The 27058-nt window shown below is 26.8% G+C and overlaps 2 protein-coding genes across 4 annotated transcripts in view; one reads left to right on the forward strand and one right to left on the reverse strand.

The window, feature by feature from the left end:
• Nucleotides 1-65: 65 nt before the first annotated feature.
• LOC112597793 (GTP-binding protein Rheb homolog) lies at nucleotides 66-1614 on the reverse strand. 2 transcript variants are annotated; one of them, XM_025344006.1, is made up of 6 exons: nucleotides 1572-1614; nucleotides 1316-1382; nucleotides 1127-1198; nucleotides 652-859; nucleotides 441-585; nucleotides 66-173 (listed from the first exon to the last, which is right to left on the reverse strand). In XM_025344006.1, exons 2-6 carry the CDS (start codon nucleotides 1362-1364, stop codon nucleotides 81-83), a joined length of 567 nt encoding a protein of 188 aa, XP_025199791.1. In that variant the 5' UTR covers nucleotides 1365-1382; nucleotides 1572-1614; the 3' UTR covers nucleotides 66-80. The 2 variants fall into 2 exon arrangements, with proteins under 2 accessions (XP_025199791.1, XP_025199792.1); XM_025344007.1 differs by lacking the exon at nucleotides 1572-1614 and having other exon boundaries at nucleotides 456-585; nucleotides 1316-1513.
• A 5668-nt stretch (nucleotides 1615-7282) lies between these two features.
• LOC112597847 (protein lozenge-like) overlaps nucleotides 7283-27058 on the forward strand; it is a 40062-nt gene continuing 20286 nt past the window's right edge. The window contains exons 1-3 of one of the 2 annotated variants that reach the window (XM_025344077.1): nucleotides 7283-8022; nucleotides 13947-14060; nucleotides 15888-16055. In XM_025344077.1, coding sequence (XP_025199862.1) covers nucleotides 7599-8022; nucleotides 13947-14060; nucleotides 15888-16055 — 706 coding nt within the window. In that variant the 5' untranslated portion in view covers nucleotides 7283-7598. The remainder of the gene's footprint in view (nucleotides 8023-13946; nucleotides 14061-15887; nucleotides 16056-27058) is intronic. The other variant, XM_025344078.1, reaches the window with a different exon arrangement.

The following is a 27058-nucleotide window of genomic DNA, read 5'->3' on the forward strand; positions in this document are numbered from 1 at the left end:
ACAACACACGTGAGTATTATTTAGTATTATTTTAATCATCATAATTCAAATAAATAAATTGTTAATATAGTTTTACATTTTCATGAAATACTGCATTTATTATTTTCTTGAACAGTATTTCCATTTGTTTTTTCAATTTCCATTATCATAGTATGAAAGATATCAGCTACACACTAAAACAATAATAAAAAAATTACTTCTTTGTTATACAAACATTTTTAAATATTTTAAATTTCAAAATTTAAAAGGGGTTATTATTGGTAATAAAGGTAAATCAATAAATTATTAAATAGAACATAGAGCATAGCTCACTAGTTTAATATATAGTGATACCTATTATATTTTTTATAAATAGAAAAATTTTATAATACAAATAAACCAATAAAATAATAATGAAATAAATTCATAATCTAAAATAATAAAAGAAATTAACTACTAACTTTTTTTGAAGTTACCTCATTCTGTTTGGCCGAAGCTTCGAGAAATACTGCTTTCCAAGAATTAGCTAACTTTCGTCCTTCTTCTTGAGTGACAACTCGATCCATATGTAAATCTTTTTTATTACCTACCAACACTACAGGAATACTAGAAAAAAATAAATATAAGGGTCATTACTGGCAAACGGATACAAATCTACTTAAGGGTGCTTACTGTACTTTGCCTGTCATGTCTAATAATTTATCATAAATGATTTGTATAATTTCAAAAGATTTTGGTGACGTAATACTATAGACTAAGACATATCCATGAATGTCCATAGAATACTGTGTTGGCAATATAGAGTACTCATCTTGTCCAGCTGTATCAACTAATTTTAAGTCATATTCTTGATTGTTTACTTTGGTGGTTTTCACAAAAGCTATGGAAATAAATAAGTTTAAAATTATTTAAATACTAATAAATAAAATTTAAAGTATCATGTTTTCAAATTATAATTTTTATAATAATAATAATAAATCATTTTAGAATATTGCTAAACAATGACAAAAAGGATAAGTGTTAGTCACCCAAGTTTTAAGACCTTTACTATTCTAAACCATCTCAACATGTTTCAGGAAAATTAAGTTTAATCCTTAAAATTTAACTCAGTGGTTCTGTTTAGTTAAGCCAGATTAAATACACTTACTGTTTTCAATTGTTGGATCGTAGGAATCGACAAACTGACCTTCAACAAACTGAATGCTTAATGACGATTTACCTAAACAAAAAATTAATGATAATTATATACAAAATATTTTTAACCATTAATTTGTTCATTTTTACTTGATACTCTTGTTAGTTAATTTAATAAGTTTTAATTTGTTTTATCACATACCGACTGAACGATAACCCATTATAGCGATTTTTCTTTGTTTCGGGGGCATTTTCTTACTAGGAGATCACTAAATTAAATAATATATATAATTCAATTAAATTGTAATGATTTTTAATTCACTAACTAATAAATATCTATAAACAATTATTTATATAAATAAAAAAACAATAAATACACTGTAATACAGAATATCTACTTATTAGTCAGTACCTAGCCTTTTTTAAATAATATATTAATAATAATATAAATAATATACCTAATGCAATAGGTATACGGTTTAAAATATAGTTTATTTAAACCGTGATAATATTATTAATATTATAAAAAGATAGTTTTATTTTTATTTTTTAGTTTTGGTGTTAGTATTCTGTTTAGTGTTTATCAGTAAATATTTAAGGTTATGATTGGTAATTACTAATTTGGTTTCATACATATTCAACCTTGAGTCTATGATTTAACTGATTTGAGTTTATTAGACTTTTTACAAATTATTTTAATATTATAATAGAGTAGGTTCTTATTTCTCTCAGTATTCGTGTATTATAGTATTAGATACCTATATATTGTGTAATGAACAAGTACCTATTATTAAAATTATTTAAGATTGTAAAAAGTATTATACATTATTGGTAGGACCGTATTATTTGTATAAAGATAATGAATTATTATTTTATGACCGTTCAACACTGTTGAACGTTGTTAAAGTACATAAGTCACTCTATTTAATAACTAGCTATTTAATATTGTATTACATATTCAAATGGATACTTACCTATTTATTAATTTATCACATATTTATATACTATTAGGATCTTAATGTTTCATAGATTCCTATGTTTCTATTCCGAATACCTAGTAATTAATGATATAGTTATGTATTTAAAATTCAAACTTTTATACATTTTTCAAGTTTATTGTTACAAAATAAATGCCATTATAAGTTATCACTTTTAACTAAAATAAAATTATTCCGAGCTTAATGATATAGATTGTAATTTGTAAGTACCTACCATACAACCAAAAACAATTAAGATTTTCTTTATACTCTTTAATTAGGTTTATTATATAGCTATTGATTACAATAAATATTAAAGTTTGCTAAATGTACGAGCACATATAATAATACAAATATAAATAGAGAACTTGAGAAAAATTTTTTGGATGGGGGTTCGAAAAATTTTAAATGTAACTGGTGTTGATCGGTTATTTATAGGCGTTTTAAGTGTTAGCACGTATTTACTGGTGTGAGTATATGATAGCATATTCACTGCATTTCATTTAATATATTAATAATTTTATTAAAACAAAAATTTACAAATCAAAAGTTATATTTAATCTAGCTATTTTATTTGTAAGTATTAGTAGGAATTTTGGAATAATTTTTAAGTTTGTGTTTTTAAAATTTTTCCTGATATTTCAGCGAGAGGTAAATTTCCATATTTGTTTTTAAGTAAAATGCATTTATTACATAAGATTTTACTATATACCTAGTCTGTTTTTTAAATGATATATATTATACACAGTGAAAATCTTATAATTTATATATACAATTGTATCACATATTCACATGCACGGAAAGGCGCTAACTGCTGAAATAAATTAGTTATTAGTAAGAAATGGAAGTCACATAATGCCATAGTCACTCTTTGACTATCTGGTATCCATAACATATAAGTTATAAGTTTATAACGATTATTTTCCACTATAAGAATCATTATATCGAACCATAATATAAACAGAGAGATACACCAAGTATACTAACTCTTTTTTTAATTTAATAACAATTTTTCGAAATTCAGTTTTTAAGTATACACTTAATGATTTTATTTCCTAGTACTAAGATTTTGTATAATGTACAATGGCGATACCAGTTTTTTTCAACTGAGAATTAATGTTTTTCTTGTAAATTATTAAATATATGACATTTTTGAAAATGTTATTATATTTATAAGTTAGAATTCAAACAAGTCATTTAGAATACTGTTCTAAATGCAATTGGGTGGAGGTTAGAGGGAGTTTAGTTCCCCTATACTTTACACGATGTTTGTAATAAATAAAATAATTTTTTTTTTAAATATTTGAAATATAATGTACGGAATTTTTAAAATCAATAAAAAAATTTTCAATTTATAATTTTTTAAATTTTTATGAAGATATTCACAATTTGTACTATTTAGCATAAAAAAGTATATGATGAGTGATGAAATAACAAATAAATAAATAAATATTGAATACTTGGAATAAGAAGCTACCAATTAGTGACACTTAGCTGCAGGTTGTTTTATTTTTTTATTTTTATAGTTTATTTATATATTATATTATTATATAATGCATATTTTTATTTTATTTGTTAATTTTTTAACAAATCCAGATGTTCCAATGCTATTTTTATAAAGTGTATTTTAAAAGAATTTTTAAAAAATATTATTTTAAAAATAAATAATCTATAACATTGTGAAACACAATAAGTTATATAACAGCCTAATAATAGTATCAGATGACTTCTGAATAAAAAGGGCCAAATAGTCATAGAAACTTAAATTTATAAATTATTATTTAGTTTAATCATGGATAATACCTATGTGTTTATAAATTTAATAATAACATCAAAGCTTGATCAAGTAGATTGACTATAACTATACGAACTGTGGCAGATCAGAGCCGATACCTCTCGCCACTATATGAGGCATATGAGCATTGACAGTTGTCAATTTGACACATATTATGAGAGTAATAATATATTACAGATTGGAAATAATAAATAAAAGTAGGTAGGTATACTGTCCTCCATAACTTTTTTTTCCTTTATTGTTATATACACAATCCGTACCTCAAGGGTACAATAAAAGTAGTGGCTAAAATAAATATTATAATACATGAAAATCTTGATGCAAGCAGCCACTCAGTAATGAAACTTTTAAGTAAGGTTATACATTAATTTTTACATATATATAAATTTTTATATTTATTTATTTATTTTTTTTAAGTCAACATATCTACACCAGTTGCGTTTTAAGCGCCCCGGAGGATTACCCGGAATACAATTTGATGACAGAGCTTGAATAAGAGGATTGGAATGAGTTGCAAGTCGATTATGGAATCTTTTATAATGAGTTACTGCTTCTTCTTTTACAGTTTTAATTTTCAGGTCTGAGTGAAGGGTATGATTAGAAACATAAGAGGGAGAGTTTGTTAATTTTCTTAATGCAATATTTTGAAAAGCCTGAATACGATTTAGATTTGATTTTTTAGTATTCCCCAGAGTTTGAGACCATAAGTCCAAATGGATTTGATGAGGGATTTATATAACATTAGTAGTTTTGTTTTTAGATTTGTATGTTTGTCATTAATTAGCAAAGTTTTAAGCATACGAAGTCGGAGGTTTAGTTGTAATCTTTCTACACGCGTATGTTGGGCCCAGGTGAGTTTCTTTCATAACTATGAAATAGAATTGAATATCTAATCTTTAAACACATTCGAATCATACATTCGCATTATAGACATAAACATCATAACTATAAAATAATTCGATAATACCATTAGGTTATTTAAATATTTTCAAAAAAAATTACGTATGTCCGTTGTACATTTTATTGTTCAAGGTCATACATACATACATACATATATATATATATATATATATATATATTTATGTATGTAAAAAATTAGTTGTATTTCATAGAATACGTTAATATGAATAATCAATGAAAATGTCAAGTTTCTATACTCTATGGTAATAGATTTTTGAGTTAGGTACATCAAAAAAAAAAAAATTAATTTTGTTAAAAACTGGTTTTGGGTGAAAATTCTCATTTTTCCTTGATTTCTTTTTTGTTATTTTAAAAAGTTTTGAGTATTTTTTATTTTTGATCTAAAATTATTTTATTTATCTATAGTTTATAGTTCATATTTTTACCAGAAATAATCTTCAAGGTTGAAAATTGAAGCATTTTTATAGCTTCAAAAGGTGATAAAAAAAAAAAAATAAAAACACATCATTGTAATATTCATTTAGAATTTAAAATGAAAACGAAAGTTATATACCTTCACATAATATATAAATATATTAAACATAAAAATAAGCTTACCTATAATAAATGATAATATCTTAACCTATATACTTATTTATTTAAAATACTGATAGTCATTCGTCGATCGATATACTTTAAAGAATGAAGATCATTTGGTCATTGATTAATGATCATGTCGGACGTCACGAAGCCGCATCGATAGAGTGTAAAATCGGCGCGCATCCGGGTTGTATATTACGGTGCCATGCTGTTGTCAATTTGATGGTTATTTAGAAGGTATGTATTTATAATATTTATTGCGGTTTTTTTTTTTTTATAAATAATGATAGAATTATTTAATGAATTCTCTTCCCGGAAAATAACCATTTCAGGGCTGGGTACCCAACTATATATATTTTTGTTGTGCGTATATATAAAAAATTGAAATAATTTATATTCTATAGGCCATAATATATGTAAGAAACTATTAAAATAGTTATAAAATAATATATTAGTATTTCCTTATGAAGACATTATATTATTACAAATGGTACTATTTATCTTTCACTTGAAGACTGTAAGTACCACTCATTATTAATATATAATTCTTGCATTCGGTCCATCTCAATCATTGACATATTATTTATTCATAAATGTAAAATTAAATTTGTAATAATATGTGTGCGCATTGCAAGAAGTATAAAGAGTATTCTTATGGTGCCACTGAAGTTTTTATATACGTTATATTTTCATAGAAGTATAGTAAAAAGTTACATTTTACTGTTCAAGTTGTACGGACTCGTATACTCTTAGACAATACTTATGTATTTTATTGTTTATTAGTTCATAGGATTGCATGTCATTATATATCTTACACAGTCGTATTTAATAATATACTTGACATCTAAAGAAATTAGCAGGATAACCATATCTACGTAGGTATGTTGTATATACATATATACACATTATCATTATAGTCGGCAGTTTAAAATTATTTATAATACGCTATATAATTCAAAGCTGGGCAGATTAGTTATTTTTTTAACTAGTTGAAGTTAAGTTACTATAAAATAAAATTTAATTGAGTTAGAATTTAAGTTAGCTCCTAAAATTTTCCAAATTTTTACTCAGTGAAATACTACTTGGTAAATAAACATTGAATAGTTAGAATAGAATGTATTTTTTTTGTAGCTTAAAATATAAATTCAAAAAACCGATTTTTTAAGTGTTAAGTATTATACAAAAATAAATTAATAATTAGGATTTATGATAGGTACTAATTATTTATATCTATTATATAGCTATAATAACAAGTGGTTTAAAATTTGCATTATATAAGAAATACAAGGGATTGATAAGAAATAAAATGATAAATAATGTAATTATTATATCACAAAATATACAGTGTTAATAATAGTTCAGTTAGCACTATGAGCGTTAGGCAGTTCTATGTTTTACGGGACGTTGAGATTTTTGTAGTAAAAAAAAATTACTCTACAAGTTAGAAAGTCAAATTAGAAAGTTATTAACAATCGAATCCAATTATTTATAAGTTTTTAATTATAATTAGCTAGTCCTCAGCTTTGTGTATCACTATCATCCCTACATAGATGTTTTAGTGGATGTTTCAAGTATTGCAGGTATCTATAGGGTATTCATTTTTCAGCACGCACGAACTTATTAACCCTGATTATAATTTATTAATATTATTATATTGAATATGCGAGCACCAAAGATTTTATATAATATTAAATTATCACACCTGTTTGCAAGGTACCTGAGCATGCCTAGTACTTTGCAGAACGGACGGCGGGATGAATACAATATTATATTATATATAGTGGGAGTGACCGATGGGAGTGTCTGCGAACGTCCGTTGGTGGGAGACGTCGAAACGCTCGCGCCTCTCGTCGGCGGGCGCGTCGAGCTGTACGTCGTTGAGCGGGCGTCTGTGGACCGTCCGTCCCCGCAGCAGTAGTAGTAGCAGTCGGCTCATATCCGCGGTCCGGACGCGCACGATGCGATCGAAACACATTGTAACGTCGGGCGCAATGTCATCCCGCGGTAAACGAATCGAATAAAAACCGACCGAAATAACTGCGTTGCAAATCCGACATCGACGAGACGATATAATTTTAAATATTGGTGTATTATAATTTCAAATCGTCACGCGAAACTTAAATCTACCCGCGATTGGCCCGCTAAAAAACATTATAATAACGCATTTAAAAAACCGTCGCGAATTTCCCCGCTATCGCCGCAGTAGCCGAGATATGCGCTTGGTGCGGATGACGTCGGACCACAGCAAGAAGAGGCGTCGAGGCCCTTCGTCGGCGGACCAGCAAGGCGCGGCCACCGCCTCGTCGTCGTCGTCGTCGTGCTCGCCGCCGTCCGAAGATTTGTGGTGGACCGAGGCGGCTGTCAACGAGGTGACTGCCGAGCACCCGGGCGAGCTGGTCCGCACCGGATGTCCGTACATGCTGTGCAGCGCCCTGCCCACGCATTGGCGGTCTAACAAGACGCTGCCCGGCGCGTTCAAGGTGGTCATATTGTCCGAGGTGCCGGACGGCACGGCCGTCACGCTCAAAGCCGGAAACGACGAGAACTGTTCGGCCGAGCTGCGCAACTGTTCCGCCCTGGTCAAGAACCAAATCGCCAAGTTCAACGACTTGAGGTTCGTCGGGCGCAGTGGACGAGGTAACGCGCATTAATTTATGTATAATATATACATACCGATTATAATATTATAATAGTTATATTGTGGATATAATGAAAAACCTCTCTTGGAAATTTGCCCCTTGTACGCAACGATGAGTAAGGGGGCGAAATCCCTCCAAGTGATGACAAATTAACTGTTCAGTAGGCTCTTGCAGTAGACTGTTTTTGTAGGTACTTAGATATTGTATTGTTATTGAACGATTTTTTTGGTTTTAAGATATCTAAACAAGAACGATTTCAATTATTAAGTCAATATTCCTCATAAAGATGAATATCAAACTTTCATTATATAAGTAATATCACAAAAAGGTCTTATAATATGTAATATGATGTGTTAAAATTGTATTAAATTCTGAGCAAATTGAGTTTTAGAATAATGTGTTTTTTTTCTGCATGTCTGCCATTATGTTTTGGACTAAAACGATTTGCGTTAATCTTCAACATGAAGGGTGATTTATGGTAAAAAAATTGATCTAATTGCCTATTTAAGGTCAACAGAAAGAAATCTTCAGAACTTTTCATATAATTATTAAAAAGCTAAACATTTTATCTCTAATTGCAAAAAAAATATTCATTTTTGAGGTTTGAAACTATTCGAAATTACGTATATTATATTTACAATGAATCTTTTTTAATATTTAGATTAGGTATAATTTGGATTTAATAAATATGTTTCTCACATAAAATTACGTAAAAAAATGTAACGCTAATGTATTAACATAGTTTTAGATGCGGAAGTACTTATTACTTTATAATATACAAGCTATATGTGATGCTTATAATAAAAATAAGATCAACCTACCAAATTAAAAATAGGTATGTTAATATTAATACAACATAAACAGTCTTTTTATAGAAATATACATCTACTGATTTTTGTACAATTGATTATATTTTATTTATTTACATTGAATTAAAATGCAATACATTCATTGAGTAATTGCTTGCAAATTACGAGATACATTATTCAAGTCTACTATACATACTGCAGAGCGAGTTTTCTAGATTTTCAAAAAAAATTGAATTATTATGTAGGAACTTCGCTCATTTTGTTATTGCACATTTGCACGGGAAGAAAATATCCGGGAGTGCTTTAACCTTTAACATTGTTTTACACACGATAGAGATTTTTATAAGTACACATTCCTTTATTTGTATGATGAAATCTTTGTATATGTTCAAATTATGATTGTTTTAAGACTATTCGATTATTCATTTAAATATACAGAACACGCGTATTTTCGAACACTCGGTTTCTGTACGATGTTTAAATAGACTATTCTTTTATTAATTTTAATCAAACGATTTTTGATATAAGTATAATCATCGCGCGTAAGAGTAAATTTTCATATAGATAAACATTGTACTCGTCCTTTTATCAAAGTATTAAGGATAAGTCGATAAGTATTACATTAGAAACACAGTCCTTATTTTTGTGAGTAGAATGAATTTATAAAGCGTGTTATCCCTATAAATCCATTTAAATTTTCCAACTTTTTTTAACTTTTGTCCCATATAAACTCTATTAATAAATTCATAGAAAAATTATTCAGAATTATTATATAATACGTATACAATTAAATATTGTGTATTATTATATATACTTGACGAATTAAAAATATCTATTGTGTAATATTATACAGTGATCAATAATGATAAAATTTACTTGATTATGATTTATGAATGATTTTAATATCTATTCTTACTGTATAATCTACAATGGCTAAATTATTTAAAGGGAAACTCATAAAAAGTTATGTTTAACACTCACAGACTAATATGTTTAGCATTTCAGGAATAGAAATTAAGTTTTTAGCAAATTTTAATTATTTTGTATAGATTATATGTTAAGACGCATTCATTTATTGTTTTGTTTCACGTGCTTTAATATAAAAGAGTAAATTTATTAAAAAAAGAAATTCTTATGACCTAGGTAACTGAGATAACTTAAAAGTCTATTAGAACTAATTTAATCGAACGTATAATATAGTGTTATATGAAAATTGATAATCAAATTGATTTTTTTTTTTTTAACTTAAAGATGTATTCAATTTAACAAATATGGGTGTAATATAGGGTAATTATTTTTATAAAAATAAAAAAGTGGGATAAACAATTTTTTATTAATATGATAATTATTTATTTTTATATTTAAGTTACAATTTACTAAAATAATAAAATAATAATACTTAATAATTATAATATGTTGTTCTTTTTAAAATTGTTTTATATTTTTATAATACATAGATATTTTTTTTATAAACATTATTTTATATTTTTATAATATGGAAATAATGGGATTAAAACGATACCATCTTTTAAAAACGAAATAAAAAGCGTCCCGTTTGGAGTTTGTCGGGATAATGGGACAATCCTATTTTAAACGGGACGTGTGGTCACCCTAGTGTAATATTATACTAAATTACTGAACATTTTTTTTATTAACTCTGTAGTTATTCGTGTAACTTATTTATCTTCATATTAAACAGTTATTAATGGTAAAGATTTAACGCGGAATTGGAAATGTTAAATATCGTATACAAATATTCACAGTAATTTTTGCAAGTGTTTGTAAAAATTATAGATTTCTATTTTAAATATGTGATTAAGTTCCAAATAGTTTCTGTTTACATAAAATCTCATAAAAACATCTTTATTTTACACTTAAATGCGTTTGCGTTGTCTATAGCCTGAACATATTAAATGATTATTTAAGATTTATTGGTAATTACTAAATCTCATACATACAACATAATAAAACGATAATAATTTTTATATACGAGTATACAAGTAATCATATTAGGTATACACACTCGCATACAACATTAATACATAAAAAGAAATAAATTAGATAATTTATAAACAAAATAATATTTAAATATGTACAAACATTTTTTAAATATTTGTACCGATATTAGCTATAGCTGGGTTTAATGCTGAATAAATATTATACTTACAAGTGCACTGCAATGCATGTCTTCATTTATTTTTCTTTTTTGTGTGGTTTTTGTGATATCATTTTGGGTATTTCGTTTAATGCATAATATTATACGATTGCAAGTAATTAAACCATGGCCTGAAACTTAACCTAATGTCATTTAACATCCTTAAAAGTACTGAGACAAAGGACAAAGAGTCTTTGTTCTTGTGCTTTTTCGCCGACACATCACTTCATGTGAGCCCTCGCGGCGCTATCAGATGGTGGGTTAAAGATGTTTTTATTTTTTCTTTGGAAACTATAGACGTTATGATTTTTTTATTTCCTACCAGAAGATGCAAAAACAAAAAAATCAATTTGCAATAACTGTCGCCCTAAATCTCTTTTATCATCATTTATGTACAATTACTCGGACACATTTCGACACTATATTATAATATTAATTTACGCCGCTCTTTGATGGCAACGCTCATCTTCCTTTGCTGGACGCGTGCAATTACTTTGATGACAGCAAATACACAGGGGAAAGGTAGAAAAACTCGCCTATTGATGTATTGCACATTTGACAGGACTTTGTGGTTGCAATATGCGCAGGCCCGTCGTGATTTATACTGCGTGTATGTATTTGTAATAGTAATAACTAATAACTAACTATAAATGTTATAATGTTGTATTATTGACGTTTCCATACAAAAAATGCAAGACTAAATATTTTTTTTTTTAAATTTAATGATTATCCTTCTTACTATTTAATACATATGGTTGGGGTCAGTTTATGTATATTATATTGCTACGAATTATGATTATAAATTATAATATTCTATATACAACACATAGAAACAGAAAATTGTATATGTATGTATGAAAACAATACCTTGTATTGAAATTAAATTCGTATTCAATTATTTGATATTCAAAGCTACTTACAGTAAGTTATACGCGTAATCCTACTATAGCAGAATGTGCAACAGAAACTGCGGCTTACACACAAATTATAATTATATATGATTCATCCATTATCTCCCTTGATCCTGCAATTAATTAGTTAAACTGCAGATGACGTGTCTTGGTGAGTAAATCGTCATATCACGTGTTACCTCGACCTTTCTATAATTCTACTGCTGTGGTATATTACACACGGATAGCGCAGATACAAGAAATACTTATATATAACTACCAGCAAAACTCAAGCAACATAATAGTGATTAAATTATCAAAAATGTACTATTTTATAATGTTTAAAATTTAGTATGGTTAAATAATGTTTGAATGTGATTTTTCATGAATTATAATTAAAGACAAGTTTTAAGTCCGAAAATCATAATTTAACATTATTTTGTTATTGGTAATGAGGTGTAAACTTGTTACTTCACTTAAAAATATTTAAAAATTAGATATCAAGTAAATATTAATAATATTAATTATGTTTTGAAATTTTGAATACCTACATTATAGTAATATCAAGCAATAAATTTTACTCTTTTAAATTCTGATCGAAAATACAGTTATTTTTAAATATTTCTTATATGTTTTTTAGACTTATGATTTCTAGTAAAAAACTTGTGCTCTATGTATTGAATTCACTTTAAAATATATCACCCACATAGTTAATTATAAAAATATAATTTTTTTATGTGCTTAGTTATTTTCTTAAGAGGAGTAGATTAGGTTAAGAAATGATGAAAACTATTGAACAGAAACAACTACAAAACTATTAGAAAGTGTAATTTTAATAAAGCTTTACTAATTTCTAAGAATTATTCTTGATGTAATGATAATTAATTACTGAGCTATCATTGCTTTTAGAATGAATATAATACATAGTAATACACCACATTTCTGTATTATGTGCCGAATAAAAAGAACTTGGTCTCTGAATTGGATCTAGTATTTTTGAAATTAAGAACGTTTTAAAATAAATAAACGGCAAATTAGTGTTTGAATTAAAAAAAAAAAAATAGAGAGGGATACAAAAATATAAAATACATTGTGTACTCTTAGATTAAAATTTCTTGTTGATTAATTATGATTATAATGGGCATAATAAAAATATTTTTAAAAAAGAAGGCGTACTCTGTCCCTCAATGTTCCTCCTCAGTTTAACCACTGTAAGTAATAACAATTTTTATACGTTATTATTATATTAAATATAACATACATGTGTTTATGTATAAACAGTTGTTATATATAACATAGTTATAACTTGTAGAGTTTAATGATCAAACAGTTAATTGTTTAAAAACTAAATCAAATATAATATAAAATAATTGATGGTGACAGGCATTTGATTTGATTATTACTTTTCTGGCGCCATTTTTACTATTTTTTTTCTTCTGTAATAATATTACTATTATGAAAAAATTGTGTGTGTCATATATGTAAGTAGTATATTGAATGAGTCATAAATATCATGGTCATGTCCCATATAAAATTTAAACCCGTAAAAATGAATTTATTTATATGTGTTACGTTATATATTTGTATATATTGTGTACAATATATCAACCACCTTTGTACATTTATTATTTTATTTAATAAATAATCATAATATGAAGATTAAGTTTTAAGTAAAAGATACGGTTAGCTACGATTATATCTTAAATGCTAAACTCATTTTTCAACTTTATATTTTTATTTTTTAAATTTTTCATGAGTTATCGTTTCTTGAACTTAATGATAAGGGCATATATGTAATTATGATTTAAATATAAAATATAAATTAGATAAATAGATACTGTATACACATTTATTACTTATAATATTATGTTTACGAATAATTATCGGCATAGATTTAATATTTAATAATATATTTTATGAGAAGTAGGATTATTGTCTTATATTCGTAAAGCCATGAGCGAGCGAGCCAGTTTTATTAATCTAGCTTTGATCAATAAAGATTTTAGAAAATAAAATAGGTATATTTTTAATGACAATTTATTTTAAAATAATATTTATTAATTTTTAGGGAAAAGTTTCACTATCACTATTACAGTTTCAACATGTCCACCTCAAGTAGCAACGTACAATAAAGCAATCAAAGTTACTGTGGACGGACCTCGAGAGCCACGATCAAAATCTCGTAAGTATCTTAATGTTGAAAGATAAAATTCGTTTTAACTATAGATAAATTTATTTATAACTATAAGTTGGAGACTTACGTAGTAAATACTTAACGGGTATATGCTTTTGTTTATGTTTTAATATTGCTTTTATTTAAATTGCGGAAATTGAATACTTTATAAGATAACATGTGTTTGTAATACAATAATAATAATAATAATAATAATAATAATAATAAAAAAATAAAACTATTATCCATATAAAGAGTTTTTATACTCATGTAGTCTTGACTTCCCTTAATTATGTTCAGCTTAACTCCATTTAATTTCATTTATATGTGTATCCATATTTTATTGATATCGGTGGCTATAACAATAACACCAAAAAGCGTGACTTTGATGTGAATGGGTTCCGGAAAACCATGTGGCAGACCTCCGGGTAGTTTTTACAACTGTAAAAAGGCTCAATTATTATAATTATTATAAATATTATTTAAACACGCAGACCAATTTGAGCCGCTTTACTATTTAGAACGTGATCGGTGGGTTTGTAATAAAAAAAAAATAATAATAATAAAGTTAATCGATAGGACAAATGACAATCAAATATATATGTGCATGTAAATATATTTTGTTTTAATCTATGAGAACCAATATGCTATATATTTTTATCAGTTGACGATAAATATTTTTTTTGCATTTCGGCAAAACATGCTGAACGTTTTTTATATCATTATACAATATATATTATATATTTTATCTCGACCACTAACATCCGTGGGAACCACTAGTGATGAATTAAAATAAGACTATATTTTCTAAACTTATACTAAATTTAGTTATCATTTATTCATATATATACTAAAATAGTTCACAATTTTATCTTCATAAAGTTAATATTACATTACAAATAATATAGTTAATATTATGTATAGTATATATGTATTACTAATCTTATTATTATTAAATAAGAGGATAGGAATATATTAATAAATACTTTAATATCAATTCATATTTTGTAATATTCAGTCTGTTTTAAAATGCTTTAATTGAGGAGTGCGATTTTCTGCAGAACTAAAGTAGATATGATAGAAAAACCAATTTTAATTTGTATTTCGGTCTTATACATGATATTGAAACCATAAAGTAAGCTTAAAGTAAGGAGGCCATATGTTCCGGATTTGCCGGGATCACGATTAAAGATATATTTATTGATTTAAAGTGTATCTTAAATCGTGGCTGGAACACTACCGGTTTTGTGACATGTCCTGGTATTCTAAACAGAGATCTTGGAATGTAAATTTTCCCGGATAAAATGTATAGTTTTTAAAATGCTGATTTTTATTAAATGAATAAAAAAAGATTGATGAATATAAATTGTCTTAGGTAATATATTAAACATAAATACGTAATCGTCAAAAATAGATCGTTTCTACACTATTTATTATTAACAAGCTATTTGTCTAATATTACTCAATGATATGTTAATTTTGTTTTATTTTAGTTTCCTGCAATTTCCCTTGGTAGTTTATTATTTATACAATTATATGAACTAGATTTTATTACCTGTTAAGTGATGGAAGGATAATATGGTAAGAGATGAGTTAGAAGGTTAGATAAAATTTCTAGATCTAAATTAAGCATAGTTTGTTATTATTATTTTTTTTAACATGTCCTGGTTTTGAGAAATCGTAATATGGTAACTTTAACTTATAGTAGAGATATTAACGAATAAATTATACTTTTAAAATATATTAATTATATAAAGTAAAATATTTTAAAATAATTAACTACATTTAAAAATGTTCATATTTATATTAGAAATTTTGTGCTTTTTGTTTTTCCTGTACACCAAGGTCCCCCTCATCAGTTTCGTGGATTGGGCCTCGGACCGAGGCCCTTTATGGAGAATGCATCGTTTTCTAATCATTTACGGGAGTTGGATACATATCGTCGGGTAAAGACCGAAGAATCACCCGTTCTCGAACAATCGTATCGGTCAACAAACAATCAAGGTAAGACATATGTTTTAATATTGATTTTATTTTGGTTAAAAAATGCATCAAAAGTATGCCGCTCGAATGTAATACATATAGTGAACCCGATGACGACCGCACAATATATACAGGGCAGACCGCAGCTCTGAGGTACACCGCAGAATTTAAGGAGCTGCCGGTAGCTTTTTTTTAACATGATTAACCATGGTTCTGGTTTACCTAAAATGTGTAGAACATCTGTGTGCTGCATATAAATGAATGGATAAAAGTAATCAAACGTTAGAATGAATGAAACTGTTTGTCCACAGAAAGAAAAAAGAGTATATGTATTTCAAAACCACTTGTTTCTGTGCTTATCATATTATTTAAAGATTTACATTTTTAATTCTACTGAATTGATCATTATTCATTGATTACAAATAATTTATTTTTTGTTTTTTTTTTTTTAAACGTTAACATCAATAGTTATTAATCTATTTTTAATTAAAGTTAAATACAAGTTATAGCTTCTTAAATCTAATAATTTTTTACAATTTCAAGTTTAATTAGTTTATTTTGTTGAAGATAAATAAATAATTTAAGAATTTTCTTATTGAGTATTTATTGTAAAGATGTTAGACTGTTAAAGATTTAATAAGATTCAATATATTTAGGGTAGTTGATCATTATGAACTTGTTTATAAGGTTTTATTTATATATAACAACATGAGTTACATCTCACGTAGGTACGGGTATTTTGGAAAATAATAAGTTACGAATATGAGTTAGATGAGTGTGTCCTATTCTCACTCAAGTGGTTATTATTTCCTCTATTATATTTATGTCAAATTTAAAAATTTTATGGTAATTTACATACATATTTTTAAGGTTTTACTTTAAAGTTTAACATATTTATACCATTAAAAATGAGTTTGTAACTTTAAAACTTTAAGTTAAAGATATACTATTTAGTAGTTTTTATGTAATACAAGGTGGATATATATTATTTATATCATAATAAAATATGTGTTTATGTTTTCTCTAAAAATTAAGTGTATAAATAAAATAATTGCTACTGGCTAAAAAAAATTAACTTGAACGATGCTTGTTAGTTGTCAAAATTTTCTCACGCTTACGTGTTGTATTTTTTTTTTGTGTGAGAGGTTATAAATTTGACACTGAAATCTAAGGCCCCTATAGAGACCCTATTGAACACCGGAAAATGCGGTTTGACCCAATAGACATCGCGGTGTTTGGAGTGCGTGTGTGCGTGTATGTTTATTATTGATAAAAAAAATAAGTCAATACGAAATATTACACCGTCTGTGACCAAGTTAACGTGCCCACTGTTGTGTGCTCTGTAAAACGATATCAAATACTTATTAAAGATCAGAGATACTGTAAACATTGAATAATACAGGGTTTAAAATGATGTTATGTATAGACGCAGTTAAAAAAAAGCAACAATGAATATATAAGTATGCATAACAGCTATATATAGGTATATAATATCTAACAGGTGTTATACCTATGTGTAATAAATCTCGCCATTGCAATATCATACATGTATTATGCTGAACGTTAACGAGTTTTTTTTTGTTTTGTAGGCAACATCATTAAAATAGAATAAAAAGTGAGATGAAAATATTTAGACCCCGTTAACAATGTTTTCGACTATAATCTGACAATAATAATTGATACCTTGACGAATGCCGGATCCTTGGGAATCATATTGTTTCCTTTGGTACAAATAGTCGTTAAAGTCTCCATTCGGCTATTTGATTATTATTTTTTATTTCCTCGGCGTTATACACAAACAAATACTTACAAAATCGTATATAATGTATATACAGGGTTGATGGGGTTTCGGTAAAATTCAATAACATTCGTAATCCCCCGGTCCGTCCTCCATAATCATACGTTACTGTATAGTAGACATAAATCATGTGTTGGAAACGGTGATAGAATCGTGACTATGCTACCGATATATGTTTATGTTCTCACTATATTACAGATTCGGTTTTTTCTACATCTGATACACTCGTATATGAGAACAAAACATTGATTATAATATTTGATTTGACTTCTAAAAATGTATTTATTTCAAATTTCATGTTGTATCTATCTAAAATAGCTTTAATAATAGTTCGTAAAATGTCTTACTAGTTACTACACTATAATATTAAGAGCTATTGTGATTGTATAGTTAGTATAACTGTTAAAGTGAAGAAAGAAATGAAAGCTAGGTTGACAAAATTATTATTTTTTTTTATTTTTTTATCAAGTGGATGAATTTCCATATTGTTCAACTGCATAGAATGAAATAAACCGTGAAAAGTGGTTAAATTTACGTGTCGCCGTTCTACCTGGGTAATTATTTGTAAACTTCAATTGTGCAACACGTTAAAAATGTCACTGATAAGTGCACTAAAATGTATACTATATTTGTTGTACATATATTTTTTGATAGTATGTAAATTTTCATTCTTGGCCAAAAATTGTATCATTATTCTTATTTTAATTGAGTTCTTATAAACTACATATTAGGTATAATAATTAATCAATAATACCTTATATTATGTAGGTACTTATACCTATTTTAATTTAAAATGTCGTTAATCTTATATGTTTTATTATTGGTCATCGCCGAATTCGGGTTGGTAATCAATTAAATTTTTTATAAAAATATTCATAGAAATAATTTTTACTTAAAATAAAATATTTACATAGAGTAATTTTCAGTTAAGATGTTTTAATTTTATTTGAAATTAAATTTTGTTCAATAGGTATTAATGTACACGAGTATAAATCAATAAATACAACTACTAAAACAAGGAATTAGTTTTATCGAATTTAACATAGTATTTTTACACATTTGACATTATACATAAGTATTGATAAGACATATTAATATATATATATAAATAATATACATAATAGTATTTCAATGACAATTCAACATAATATAATACTTCATACCAGTGGTGTACCCAGGGTTTTATTACTGTAGGTCTGCCTTATTTACGAGAGGCCACTGAATATAAACTTTAACCAACTATGTATTACAAAGTAGCTGGCTGCGCTCGTGATTATCCTTATTAGTTAGGTATTTATATCACATTTTTATACCAACATTCAATATAACTATATAAAATTTTAAACTTACAAACTTTAGGTATTATCAATTAATTGTTGCATTAAAATGTATATTCAATTAATACATTTATCTGGAGTATTTAAATAATTTTAAGAATAGGGGATTATACATATTTACTATTTTATTTGTATTCATTTATTTGAGGTGTATTTATTTTAATTTAGTTTTTAATGACTGCTTTCAATTTTACAATAGATATGCGATCTAGAGAATTTGGTTCTAGATTCTAATCCAATACAAAAAATAATGCATTAATTAATTCTGAGCGAAGACGATTTGTCAGTTTAGGACATTTTATACTATATTTATAATATTTTTATTAAAACGGTAGCCGGTTGGTTGAATTAATATAATTTGCATATCATCATATTTGTATATAATAATATATTTAATGGTTAAAAAATTTCAAGTACTATTATGTAATATTTGATATTTATATAAGCAACAGTGTTGGTTATATTTTGTAAAGACCCCTATTGCCGTATTTTCGTATCACAGCCACATGTATTGTGTTTTCCGATTTAGGTTCATTATTTAAGTTGATGAGTTAAAGCACGATTTCATACACGTTATTGATACTTTAATATTCAGTTTTCAGGTCTATAATACACCATAATTTATAATATACATATACATTTTATGTTTACTATTTCTATACTTAAACATCACAATTAAATTTTTATAGGAACATTCTTGAGCCTGTGTACATTTAAAAAAGTATTATTATATAATTTAATTTTTAGATTGATTATTGTATATATTTTTTTCAAGTAAAAATTTTTTTATGTAGTTTGTCATTTTGAGGGGCCACGTTAATCTCAGAAAAAAACTGTGGGTCAGTCGATCTCCCAAATCCCCCCCTGGGTCCACCCCTGCTTGATACATTATATTCATGAATGCATTTATAGACTGAGTTCGTAACGTTTAATTCAATTTTGGGCAACACTAAAAAAAAAATCTTGTACATATTCAGCAAGCTATATATTATTAGATACCATTCTGATTATTATGAATTTACTGTGCTAATATATAATGTAATAGTTATTCGTGTAATTGTTTGCGGTTGGTTTCTCTAATCTATATAATAAATCTAATTCATATTATCACCACTGCAGTGGCATGGCAAAATAAAAAATAAAAATATGTGTGTGTTCCAATATCAAAGTATAATATTAATACAGTCCATAGGAAGGATCTGAGTTTTTTGTTTTGTTTTTTTTTTTTACTAAACTATAAAGTATTTATATTATAATATTATAACGGTAAAAACCACAAGGTCGCTGTGCAATGTATAAGAACAAAAAAAAAGCTAGTAATTTATGGATATTTTTTTGCATATTATTATCACATTAGATCCGAGAGGGAAAGTACATGAAATGTTGTGATAAAACATTTATTTTAAATTAACCTTCTCTAGTTTTTTATTTCACTGTATAGCGACTCACCGGAATTTCTTAGTTTTTACACAACACTATGAAACTGCTATTTGGTATACAATAATATGATTACGTAAAACTATGTACCTACTTATATATCACATATATAATATGATAATATAATGACAAATTAATATTGACTATAATTTAAATATATAATATCCGTAAATCATAGTTTTCGTACTTAAAAACTCAATATTTAATATTAGTTTCTGATATTTTATGCGACATTTACAAATTAGAGACCACTGGAATTTTGTATGAATATGTAATATCATAACTACTAATACAATTTATATCGATCATACATATGTACGAGTATATTATGTATATATTTAATGAAATATTAATTTATCCAAAAACCAATCATATAAATATGAACATAATGGCAATCAGCTTAGGTACGCGTATCTCAATTAAAACGTTTTGTACTTGTGTATCAGGTCGAAAGATTATTATTATTATTTTTTAAATTAATTTCAAATATTTATGCCTATATGGGCTATATGGTAAGATTCCGTGATAATATAGAATGAATGTAAGATGAAACACAAATCTAAGAAATATAAATATACATATATCAAAGTAAAATAAAAATACAGTAATACCATTGGTGGTTGAAACTATTATATAGATTATTGGTAAAATATATTTTATAGATTTCTAACAGGAATTTATTAAAACTTTATTGTTATCTAATGCGAATAAAATAGATGTATCAGTGTATACTTGATTTTTCTTAACGTTTAATACCGTTGAAAAATGTCCTGTACACAATATACAAGATGGAATAAAATACCAACCTCCATAAGGTTACAGCAGTGGTAATAAATTGGTTCACCAAACTGAACATTAGAATTTAAGGCAATTGAAGTATAACTCCGACTTTATTAACTAATCATTATATATATAACCTAACTATCTATGCTTCTATATTTTATCAATTTATATTTTTATTGTGGTATTTTATTGTTGTTAGATTATCTATTGTTATTTTATGTTAGTGCTAAATTCAAACCACACGAAAATAATAATAATGTTTATATCCGAACTTGCAATAGGTACTTAAAATGCGTAGGTATATCAATACATTTTTTTTTCATAATTGTTTCTGTGTTACATTTTTTTTTAATTTTTGTTGTTCGTACATTAAAATTTCGTAAATTTTATTAATGGTGATCTTATACATTGTACTCATATAAAAATAGATCCCAGTTTACGCGATTTTCGCTGACGTTTCGACCGAATTTAACTATAAATTCTTTCAGTAAGTTTTCACAATACTTCGTTTCGGATATATATCTACATAAAGAATTTTAAACATATTATAATAAATTTATATATACCCACAAAGTGCAGTATAGATATTGTGTTTGTATCGCGAGTCGATTCTATTCTGCTTACAACAACGTGCGTACATATATATATATATAATATATATATATAGGTAAGTACACCTATTATAATGAAAACTGATACCAGCTGCAGTATTATACGTACATTATATAAATATACAATAACGCACTGCAGCAATGAGCTCGATAAATTGCAGCGTGCAGCGCACACGTGTCCGCGTGTACATATACCCATATACTTTGTATTTTTTTTACGAAATCATAAATCGTTTTCCTCGAAACGTATAATTCGTCCATACTTATATACAATATACATGTATACGATACATAATATTATATAAATGTGATATTCGGTCGTGAAGTCGTGAAGCAATCAACGGCGCGGAGAGGAGTCATTGCGCCTTATAATACCACGTATACCTGTGTATATTACCCATATATATACACATAAGTATTTTTCCGTCTGCTCCGCGTCCGAATATAATACGCGCATACACGCCGATCCGTCGTGTATATAATAATAATATTGTATTATATTCAAATAACAGACGCGTGATTATGTGTAGCGATAATTTGTGATCTCGTATATATACAAATGACTCCGACGATGGTCTGCCGTCGAGATTCGTGTGTGATTGCCGGTTTGGACGATGGTAGTCTAACAAGATCCGACGGGCACGTCTTCTGCAGCATCGCATGTACCGGGTACCTGAAATATAAATATAAATATATATATATATATATACTCGGCTAAGTATATATCATATGTATGTGTATCTTTGTTCTCTCTTCGATTTGTTTTTGTTTCTTCTCGTACTGCATTGCAGCAGTAGTGCTGGGTGTATTATTATTACTATTCGATGTTTTTTTTTCTTCGTCTTCTAATTTTGCTCCGTAATTTCTTGGTGTCTTGCTTCTATGGATCTCGACGAACCGTGAACGCGTTATGGATTCCCCACCCCTTACCGCCTCACTAACCGTTCGTTTACGGATCAACGGTTATCAGAAACAAAACGTGTCTTTTTTTTTCGTTTGTTCGTTCGTTCGGTTTTTTTTTTCATTTCCAATGTCGATTTGACTTCCACCGACCGGCTGTAAAGTAGGCACTTCCGGTAATGTGTCTCGTCGTAGTCTGTAAATCGTATACATTATTATTATAATAATATATTAGATACTAGCTACGGGGAACTGCGGGGTGTTCGCGCGTTCCAAATCTCCACCGTCCGTGTAAATCATGTGATGTATAGATATCTATTCTGAAGCGCAAACCGTCGCTGTCATCGTGGTGATGGTAATTGGTAATAATGTTATATTCTCATCGTCTGCAAAATGTCCTATTCATATATTTTTACTGTAGTTAGTAGGTTTATTTAAATGTTTTTTTATATTAAACTTAAAATATCAGTTTACATTTGAAGACATTGATAAGGGCTATAATAGTTTTCCTTGGATAACTTGTACAGTAATTCACAAACTAAATATCTATGCTCGGTTAATCATCTGCAAGCAACAAGTTTACATTTTATATGAAAATAAAATGTAAACCAGATAAAAAAAAATGGTCCATATTTTATTTTGTGCTTATAGTAATTTAATAATTATATTGAAACTAAAAAATTTTTAGTCTCAACTATGATTTGTTGATTAGCTTGATTGTATTTATATCGTATATTTATTAAAATAAAGAAAAAACATTACAGATATTTGAATACTCAAAAATTGGAAATTTAAAGTTAATTTCAATAATAAGTTTTGAAACGGTTCTTAGACTAATTGGAACTGATAAACGATAATAATATATGATATAAATAATGAGGTTTTTAAATATTTTACATTACAAATGTATAGCAGTGTTATCTGTCATTAATCCATAGAGGTATTAAAATATATATACAAATTTTAATGTGCTTTAACCAAAACAAAATATTTACATAATCTGAGATCATAAATTAACTAATTCGTGTTAATATTTTAAAAATTGATTATGAATTCGGAAATGGGAATTCCCATTTAATATTTATATTTACTTAATAATGTAAGTCTTTAAGTGTTGGTAGGTAGAAGGCGGATGCGGGATCTGTACGATTACAAACACGGTGAGACACTATTAACTTAATGGCCTATCAAATATATATGTATAATATGAATTTTGTAATGAGTCAATATTTTTATTTTTCATTTACATATAAATACTTGTATTATATAATATATTACCTACTTACTAACTAGGAATGAGTAATGACTATTAATTTTTAGTTAAAAACACTTACAGGATTACGTTGATAAAAAAATTACGACCAAACATTAATTCAGTAGTTTTTTAAGGATATAAATACTTTAAAAGTTTAAATAAATCAATTGAATAAATTTGAAATTATTTTTTTATATTTTTAAACTTGGAGCTTATTATTTGTGTTCTCTAAAGTTGCGGATAATAATATTATTATTATTTTGAACACTTCACCATATTAACAAAAGGTAAAAATATTTACCTAAAATATTAATAAGGTTTATTATTTATTTTAACTTTATAAGTGATAAAAAGTAAAATAATTGATTTATGTATGATGAACATTTTGAAATTTTCGTGTATATGAAAACACAGAAATTCTATACAAACAGCTAGTAGATATATTCAATCTCTGCAGGATCCGTGTATAATTAAATAACAATTAATTGTTGCACGCGCGAGTGTGTCTTTGACAAAAAGTTGACGTATTTTATACATACGCTAACTCGTTCATGGTGAAGGGGTGTTATAGGGGATGAGTATATACAATATGTTATAGCCGGGTGGGTAGCCGGGCGAGAACGCTGCTTTTCCGCCGATTTAATAACGTTTTCTGACGTACAACAATACTTAACCCTCAGCTCGCACGCCCCCGGAAATAATAATAATCTTCTCTGGAATGCGTGTTATATGTATATAATATAGGCTGCGTTGTCGTATATTTGCTGCTAATAAACAAAACCTATATACGTTAGCAAAACGTCTTATACGTAGGTGTACGTTCGAGTATTTTATGTCGTGCAATATTATTTGAAATTCATGATGCTTGATGAAAAAATTTGCAATAATAGGTATATAGGTGAACTATTATACTATATATACAAGTCTTTATTTTGGAAATTTATTTTATTTTATTATTAATAGTTAATTCAGTTAAAATAACTATATTGAAAAATAATAATTTTTTTTTTAAAGTACAGAGTCTAATGATTTTTTTTTCTACGATATGCAACTAAAATTTTATTAGATAAGGATAATTTTATTTTCAAATATATTACTATTATTTTTTTTTGTTTTTTATCACATTTCATACCTAAGATAATTGTCTTATCAAAAAAAAAAAAAAAAAAAAAAAAAAAACAATAAATAAATAAAATAAAATAAATAAATACAATTTTGTTAAAGTTGTACGGTAGATTGCTATTATTATTTTCATTTAAATCTCTAAGCTATATTATAAGGTCACCGCCGCCATCAGTGGTATCGTTGCACCGTGACCACGGTATTATATATATAAAGGGTATCGACTGACAGACGAAAATACAGTGATATTTTATCATTCTACTTGACTGTTAGAAATTTAGAATATTATCATTACCATCAATATGATATAGGTCGATATATATTATAATGTGTACAGAAATGACACATAAATATTTTATCAATTACGGTGTCTTATGGATTCTTGACAGGATATTATTAAAATAAATGTCTTGCATTTCCACGTTTCATTTAACTACAATCATCCAGTAAAATTACCTTATATTGCAATTTGCAACCAATGATGATACGATACAAAACTATCGAGGTAATTCAATTAAAATAATAACCAACCAAAATTACGTCAATACAACAATGTCAGCAATTCAACAAGCGCTTTCATTGCACAGTAACAATATTTATTTTTTCAGCATAAATATTATATGTGTAGACACTATAGTGATGTAATTTTATCTTATGTAAATTATAACATTTTCATTCCTATACAATAGAGCCTCGATAGTCCGGACCCCCGATAATCCGGCGAATGCGGTAATTCGGACGGCATAAGTCCATTTATTCATAAATACATTTGTGGTTAGTTCGAAATTAAAGGTATTATTCAGAAAATAATTACTGGCTACTATACTTAATATATTATAATTATCATACACATTTTTTTTTTTTTTAATTCATCATGTTAAAATTATTTATTATTTTTGTAATTTAAAGTGCAATAAATATAAAAGTGACGGAATTAAAAATAAAAATCTTAGTCATCTGAGTAGATAATTTTGAAAACACTCTGGAAATCCGGACGATGCTTGGTCTAAATTTGTTCGAACTATCAAAACTCTACTATAATTTTATTTGAATATTGCCGCTTATCATATTCCAGACATCACATTTTTATTTTTAAATATTATTATTGCAAATTTGAATAACAATCCAACTGTAAATGTTGTGTGTAATATATTATTATAATAATTACATATCTATCCATAACACCTCTCGTCATCTCTGAATTTAAATGTGAATGTGACATTGTGACAGTATATGCACGCATATTCATATAACAAAAATTAAGTAAAATTAAGAATGTCAAGTACCAGTATTGTGTGTTTTTGTTTCATAATATTTATTTTATTGTTATTTCATAATTTATATTGTAACAGCTAGTGTGTGTTAGTGTTAGTGATGACTATTGTAGCGTGACATTATTCATTTATAAATTTAAGTAATTTTTTAATATGTTAGGATTTTGCAGTTGTATTTTTCTTTTTAAATGATTACGAATAGGTACAAGTTAGATGTTGAGAATTTATTGAAAATGGTCAGCTTAATACATATTTTATTATTATTAAATTGTAAAAAAAAAAATGTGTTTTTTGTTATATCAATCAGTAGTTTTGTTACAATTTACGTATAGACAAGAGGTAGATACATGTGTTAATTACTAATTGGACTATTTAGTTTGTAAGTTTATACTGAAATATAATACCACATTTTAACGAATACTATTTAATATTATATATCACTAAAGTGATTTTTCACTACACCCGAGTGTTTATGTAAACCGTCTACGATGGGGTTTATCGTTAACT

The sequence above is a fragment of the Melanaphis sacchari genome, unplaced genomic scaffold, assembly GCF_002803265.2.
Source record: "Melanaphis sacchari strain LSU unplaced genomic scaffold, SCAv2.0 Contig43_pilon_pilon, whole genome shotgun sequence".
Taxonomy (NCBI): domain Eukaryota; kingdom Metazoa; phylum Arthropoda; class Insecta; order Hemiptera; family Aphididae; genus Melanaphis; species Melanaphis sacchari.

Excerpts from the sequence above, each read along its gene's own strand:
- LOC112597793 (XM_025344006.1), bottom strand. The coding sequence starts at position 1,364 with ATGCCCCCGAAACAAAGAAAAATCGCTATAATGGGTTATCGTTCAGTC. Across the intron at positions 1,199-1,315 it reads AATGGGTTATCGTTCAGTCG|GTAAATCGTCATTAAGCATT; the intron begins GTATGTGATAAA and ends TTTTTTGTTTAG. Across the intron at positions 586-651 it reads GACATGACAGGCAAAGTACA|TATTCCTGTAGTGTTGGTAG; the intron begins GTAAGCACCCTT and ends ATTTTTTTCTAG.